Consider the following 7659-nt stretch of genomic DNA (forward strand, 5'->3'; position numbering starts at 1 on the left):
TTAACAGCTGAGACAAAAATAATATAACTATAAAGATAGCCAAGCATACACTGAAGTAGGGGCTTTTCTGTTCAAATCTATTAGGGAATGTGTCTTATTTGGTGTTCTTTTCAGTATCATAAAGGAGAATTGAGACTCTATGATGTGACTTTTGACAATGCTGGAATGTACCAGTGCATAGCAGAAAATGCTCATGGAGCCATTTATGCCAATGCGGAACTGAAGATCTTGGGTCAGTATCATTTCTCCTTTCTACTAACATTCTACAAGAAAGCAAATAGAGTCATAATAGATCACATTTGTGTTGACATTGTTTTCTTGAACTGTTAAAGTTAAAACTTTTGAAACATGATTTGAAATACATTATTCCAAATAATGTGAGTTGGCAGGAAGTAGAATGGCTAACATTGAAAAAACAACAATAAGCAAAGTTTACACATTCCAGTTTTTATAAGTCTTTTCCTTTCTTGTGTCTGGGTAGCTAAACATGGCCTGAAAATCCATAGTGCAGACTGACGTGGCCACAGTGCGAGAGACCCAGCCACGGAGGAATCCTTAACCAAATCTTTCTGTCCCGGGTTTCATACCCTACCACTTCTTTTCACAAAATCTTCAGGACATGCCTCAAGCTCCTTATTACAGCCTGACTTCTGCATTCACATTGCTTTCTTCTTTCTCTTCTCACCTCTACACCTCTGGCCTGTACCCCAGTTCTTACACGCATAGCTAAATAAATCTTAAAAAAAAAAAAGGAATTTATTAAAAGTAACAATTTCAACTTCCCATCTCTCATTCAAAACTCTCTAAATCCTTTCCACACTTGTGCTTTAATATTGCTATCTCCAGGAAGAGAGATCCCTCCCCCCAAATAATCACCTTAGGTCTACCCCAGAGTCATTTCTTTTTAATTATCCTGACATTTGATATCAGTAGATAACCCTCGTTATGTGTGTGTGCTTCTGGTAAATGTATACTCAAACTTCTAATTCTGCTTCAACCTTGAACTCTCCTTCCTGCGTTTCTGACCATTTGCTCTGGTAGCTTCCAGACCATTCCTTCTCAGCTGCCCTCCTCCAGCGTCTTCCCTTCTTCTCCCCTTCCTCAGATCAGCTAGAAATGCTGGGAGACATCCATCCTTTGGATTACCTTCCATTTTCTTCCTCATTCTTTCATGTATTTCTATATCAGTACTGCCTATATATTATTTTTAAATTAAAAAAAAAAATCTGGGATAACTTTTGTTCTTATTCCATTAACTATTAATCATCTTGCCATTTAGTTCTCTGGCCCAAATTTTTATCCTCAGCCTCAAACTCAGTATATAAACTTTCTATTCAATAGCAGAAATATTCCTCTGGTAACCTCAAGATAGCCCCAAAGGTAGCGTGTTTGAAATTTCCTCATTTATATTCATATCTTTTACTGAAATATCCTCTGTTCTGAAGAAAGACATCCTTTGCCCACATTGTATCTGTGAAATTACTCCCATAAGAATCTATTTTCACTTTATTTTCATTATAACTACATTAATTAAGGTCTTGCTGTATTTTATCCTTTTCATATTATTTGAACTGTCACCAGGATTGTCATATTATAAGAAATGAATCCATGTAGTCAGGCTTTCTCTTCTAGAAATGATTACTGGAATGATAAAGTCTCAGGGTAGACTATTTTATTATTGCTACACCAAAGGGAAGTTCTTTAAGACATTGTTATCCTCAAAATTGAGTGACATTAAAAGTACCCATAAAGAAATAAGATCCTTTTTAGAAAACTATTAAAGAAGAACATCTTTAAAAAGAGCTGAAGTCTTCTTAATTTTTAATTTCCCTTATCTCATTGTTATGTCAAGGATCATATTCCATTTCTTTCCCTCTAAAGTTGAATTCCTTGCTAATATATTTTATCTAGTTTATTTGGTCATCAAACAATATTCAGGCTTAGACTTCATGCTATGTTACTTTGGTATGAAGCAAATAAGGTCATTTTGACTTTTAGAGAATGTGTTTTAATTCTTTCCCAAATGTAAACTTTCTATTTTCTGTTGAAATTTCTTGTTTACTATAATACATTACAAAATAATATGAAAATTGAACAGCTTTGACTGACTAATCTCTCTATATTCCCATCTAAAATGGTCCATGTATCTGATGACTGCTAAAGTAGTCACTACACAAATCATTTAAGTGGTTTTAGGCTCAGAATGATGTTCCTGAACATCTTTATATTTGCGTCAATCTGTTTTTGTTTATTAACTTTATGAGCAGCGCTGTCTGTCTTTTCTTGGGCTATCTAATTCACTTCTTCATCAACCAATTTTTCCAGTACTTATTCTATACCAGATACTAATTTTTAATAGGATCAATGAAAAACAGGAGTTAAAAAATGCATGCCTTCTTTTTAGTTGGGGTAATTGTCTCCATAATTCCAACCTGTATCTGGGGGTATAGTTTAGATTCTATCACTAGATATTCAAATAATCTCTAATTATGAAGTCATTTAAATTATTGCCAAAATTAATTTTTCATTTAAATTTACCTGATTCAAGAAAAATTCTCCATTTCTAGATGAATTCAGATTTAAAAATATAATCCTATTGAATTTTTCTTAGCTATCATACAATGTCACCCCAAGACACTTATTGAACCAATATAAAAGATTATCATTTCTGTTAGTTATACAGCATAGGTTGTCTGTTGATTTGTTTATTGCAAGCTATCAAAACTTCATCTGAAGACATAGTGGGAAATACTAGCACCTCTATATAATGTTTGTTCCGCAGAGCAGTCACAGCGATAACAATACATGCTTGTCAGATAATGTCAAATATCAGACCCATGCCAGAACTAAGGAATCAATATTTTAATACGACCCTCAGATGAATTTGATAGACAGGTAAAGCATGAGTGTCACTGCCTAGATGATAGTGTCAAACCCTAAATAAAGACATACTTCGCCTAGGCTTCAGAAAGGACCACGTACAGACAACTGGGATGTGCAGAACGAGTGGATGGACTCCTCCTGGACTCTAATAGTAGACAGGAGATGGAGTAGCATTATATATGTCATCAATGGAGTAAACTTTTATAAGTCTCTGTGTCCTGCTTTCATAATTATCATAATTATTGTTCTGTACTTTGAGGTGGGGATGAACTACAGGTGGTTCAGGTGGTTCTCAGATAATTGAATTCATCCGTCATCTCATGGCTTTTGGTAGGTCAGTTTTATAGAAAGGAAACTCTATTTTGTCATGTCAAAATATCTGCACACAATTGGCATTCAGTGAGTGTTTGTGTAATGAAAGATGTCATATTATGTTTTGAAAAAGCATGTTGGGGAATCAGAAGAAACTAGGTTCAAATGTGAATCCCACCTGATTCTTCTTGGGACACCTTTGGCATTCTGGAAAAATGCAAGCAGTTTATTTAAAGTTTATTTAAAGTTTGATACATACCTTCTGTCAATGTTGATTCCAGCGCTCAGTCCCCCTAGCCTTTCATTTCCATTGTGCAATTGATTCAGAACAATGAAGTTACCTGTTACTTTCCAGGTAAATATTTATACTGAATTTGGTTGTAGCTAAAGTCTGTAGTAATACAGTTTACCACCAAGAACAGTTAAAATGGAGCGATACTTATAAGTAAAACATTTTGATAAAGTTAAATAAAAGAATGAAGGTGTAGAAGGTCTTTTGGTCACAGCTAATAATATTTAGTGAGATTATCCTTTTCCATTGACTATTAATAAAGCATTCTATAATACAGAAGAAATTTGTTTTTCTTTTATAGCAAAAGTGAAGAATAATTATCTATTTCCTTTTAGCTTTGGCTCCGACTTTTGAAATGAATCCCATGAAGAAAAAGATCCTGGCTGCTAAAGGAGGAAGGGTAATAATTGAATGCAAACCCAAAGCTGCACCTAAACCCAAATTTTCATGGAGTAAAGGGACAGAATGGCTTGTCAATAGCAGCAGGTCAGTTCAGAAATTAGAAATCCATAAAGTTCTCTTTTTCTGTAGTTTATTTTGTAGAGGACTTACTCCCTTGTTGATAATGTAAATGTTTGTTCTCACTTTCCTCCACAGAAGATACTGTAGTTTTAAGATGAAAAGAAAGACTTGCCCTTCATGGTCAGCATCTGTTATAATCAGGGCCTTGAGGCGGAGAGAATAGGATGATAGGGAACTGCGTGAGGACTCTCAAAATGGCTTCCCTAAGCAGAAATGGAGAGAGTTTTCAGAAGTGATATCTAGTCATTTACATTGTCAATAATAGCATTTTCTATGCAAAGTAATAGGAAATTACCTCAATGCTTAGAAAAGGGAGGAGTAAGATAATTTTAACTTTTGAAGTATTCTGTGAGAAGGGAAAAAAATAGATATTTTTTCTAATTATTTCAGGGCCTCCCTCCTCCCTGATGATCTCGTGGTTAAGTCCCAGTGTTATAACTGCTATGGCTTGAGTTTGATTCCCAGCCCGGGAGCAGACCCACATGGCACAGTAGATCTCTCCTGTCTCCTTGCTGCTGTTCCTTTCAACAGTGGATTTCAGTCAGTCTGCCTATTTTGCTCCCCACACTGTCTCTGGTGAATTCTCTCACCACCACCCCACCCCACATCCACTTTGGCCTACACTTTAGTTCTTCTATGCATAAATTGTTTAAAAAACAAACCAAAAAAATTTCTCTGACTCTAGTGAAGACCAAATTCATGTACTTCTACAAATAAGGATTTCTCAAACCATGTCTCATGGATTGAGTTTCCTAATATATTAACACGTGTTCAATAAAAGAAAAAAAACTCATTTGTAAAATCTTTAACTTTAGTCCTGTTATAATCCTTTAAAGTCTTTGAATCATATCATATTACTTCTTGGTTTGGAGTCTTTTAGTCCAATTTTTGTGCCCTACTTTTGTTTATTAGTAGCGTGGGTTAGTTTAGTACTACTTTATAACAAATATAGTATTTTATGTACAAATATGTTTGGATATTATAAAATAATGTGTATAAAAATTTAAATTAAAATTTAAAAATTTGAAAGAATTTTTAGAGGGAATATTTCTATTGAAAAATATATTCAAGAAGAAATTGTTTTTAAAAATGTTGAGTTCTAACACATTGTTACAGTTTATAAGACATTAATTGGGCATTTCCACAGAGCGGTAAGCTGCTGTAGGGTCCTTGATTATTCCATACACTTTCTACTGCACAAACCGAGAGGCAGAACTCCAAAAATTTGGAGCAAGATGCTGTCTATTTATTACTATCTTTACTGAGATAAGTTTCTCTTCATGTGTATGCTGTCATACCATGCTACCGAACCCAAATCTTTCTCCACCATAGATTATTGTGGTTCTCCCTTTTTTGCTCTTTACACACCCCTCTGCTTTTCTCAGTTCTGTAGCAATATATCAGGTATTTGTTTAGGGTCATTTTTGTCCATTCCTTTGCTTTATCATGTGAGTGAAGTCATCTGGTATTTGTCTTTTTCCTTCTGACTTACTCACTTAATGTCATCTCCTTTGGTTCCATTCATTTTGTACCAGCTAGCAAAAGTTAATTTTTTTAACACCTGAGTAGAATCCCATGGTGCATATAAACACCATCTTCTTAATCCACAAAATGATCACGGTATACTTGGGTTGTTTTCATGTCTTGGTATGCAAATAGTGATACAATGAAGCCAGGAGTGCAGATCACACTTTGAATTATTTTGGTATTCTTTGGGTAGATACCTGGCAAGGGGTTGCTGGATCATATGGCAAATCATATGGCATAATGTTGTCAGAAACCTCCATACTGTTTTCCACAAAGGTTGGGCCTTGTCCCAACAAAATCATATAAAGTTTCTTTTATTCCTACACCTTCGCCAATACTTTTTTTTTTTTTTTTTAATATAGTCCATTCTCATTGATGTAAGGTGGTATCTCATTGTGGTTTAGATTTGCATTTCTGGATGATAAATGATGCTGAGCATTTTTCTATGTTCCTTTTAGCCATTTGCATTTTCTCTTTGGAGAAGTATTTTACTCTTCTGCCCATTTCTTCACTGGGATATTTTTTGTTTTTCTTGTTGTTGTTCATAGATCAGGATATTAGTCCCTTGTTGGATAGATGATAACCAAATATTTTTTTCCATTCTATATGACTTTTTGTTTTAATGATCATTATTTTCAATGTGTAGAAAGAAGCTTTTAATTTGATGTCATTTCATTTGTTCATTTTTGCTTTTGTTTGCCTTGTGAACAAATTGAGTCCCCAAAGACATCACTGAAGTGAATATGTTTTGTGTGCTTTTTTGGATGTATTTTATGGCTTCAGGTCTTATGTACAAAACTTTTTATCCATTTTGAATTACTGCAAATTTGTATTTAAACATAAGTACAATCTCATTGTGATAAATAGAATTACAAAAAGTGGTTCTACATAGCAAAGTTATTTCAAAGTTAAAACCTGATTAGTGGCTTGTGAAATATGATAATTCAGCTGTAAAGAGGTACATGAATCTTGAAAAATTGGAATTAAGCTCAATCATATGATTTTATTTGGGACTAGAAGGATATAGGTCTCCAACAGAATTTCTTTGTAGTTGTTAATCTATATCTTATGGATTGCTATAAGTTCTGAATTGATATTTATCCTTATCATTTTTTCTAATATTATTTCCAAGGTGCTTTTTTATTTTTTATTTTATTGCTTGGACAATTAACAAGATGGAAGTTTCTCTGGAGCAATTTTGCTAACAATAGTGACAAATTTATTAAAGACCAGCTTGTCCTAGCTAATGTCCTATGATAATCCATGTCATATTATCTGAAAATAAAGATGAGGTCCTAAGTGTTTAAGTTTTTAAGGTTGGTTTAAGAACATGACTGATATAAAAGAATATCAAGTTCCTAAAATATTTTATTAAAATATTCAAGTTCCTTAAATAGTCTTACTAAAATTATTCTTAATCACCAAATTATATTGATTTGCCATTAATTCACATCTCTCTCACACACACACACATACACACACTTATTTTTTTGCATAAAAGCACTGGTGTTTTAGCAAGAGGTGCAGGAGATGATAGGACCCACCAGAGACAGAGTGGGGAGCAGAACAGGCAGATCAACCGAAATCCACTGCTGAGGGAGCAATGGGGGTGACAGAAGAGGTCTGCTATGCCATGTGGGTCAGGTCCCTGGCGGGGGACAGAACTCAGTCCATAGCAGTGACAGAACTGAAACTCAAACCTTAGGTGACCAGGAAGGCCCTTTAACTATATAATTCTATACTTTTGAGAGTGTAACTTTGCACGTGATATGTGTACATGCTCTCTGCTCCCCCTGAGCTCCAGTGCCAACATATATTAACATTGCCCCACTTCCCTCCTCCTTCTGATAACCATCATGCTTTCCAGTTTCAGAGTTATCTTTGTTGTGTCTTACCAATTAAAAATGACTTCTAGTGGGAGGGGATAAGAATTTGAAAGTGTAGGTGAGATGAATGACACAGATGGTAAAGATTATTTGCCATCTACTATATGTGAGAACTGTCAGTTTAAATTCTTGGGAGAATAGTTGTTGCAGTTACTTTGCAAATCTGATTCCAGGTGAGGGAGAGAGGAAAGGCAGGAAGACCTTCCAGGTGAGGGAGAGAGGAAAGGCAGGAAGACC

The 7659-nt window shown here is 34.7% G+C and overlaps 1 protein-coding gene across 3 annotated transcripts in view; it reads left to right on the forward strand.

Moving 5' to 3' along the window:
• Positions 1-7659, forward strand: part of CNTN1 (contactin 1) — a 289880-nt gene that overhangs the window by 123233 nt on the left and 158988 nt on the right. For all 3 annotated transcript variants that reach the window (XM_012734143.1, XM_012734144.1, XM_012734142.1), the window contains exons 11-12: positions 115-232; positions 3823-3973. In XM_012734143.1, coding sequence (XP_012589597.1) covers positions 115-232; positions 3823-3973 — 269 coding nt within the window. The remainder of the gene's footprint in view (positions 1-114; positions 233-3822; positions 3974-7659) is intronic.

The sequence above is a fragment of the Condylura cristata genome, unplaced genomic scaffold (genome assembly GCF_000260355.1).
Source record: "Condylura cristata isolate star-nosed mole 26May11 unplaced genomic scaffold, ConCri1.0 scaffold00047, whole genome shotgun sequence".
Classification (NCBI taxonomy): domain Eukaryota; kingdom Metazoa; phylum Chordata; class Mammalia; order Eulipotyphla; family Talpidae; genus Condylura; species Condylura cristata.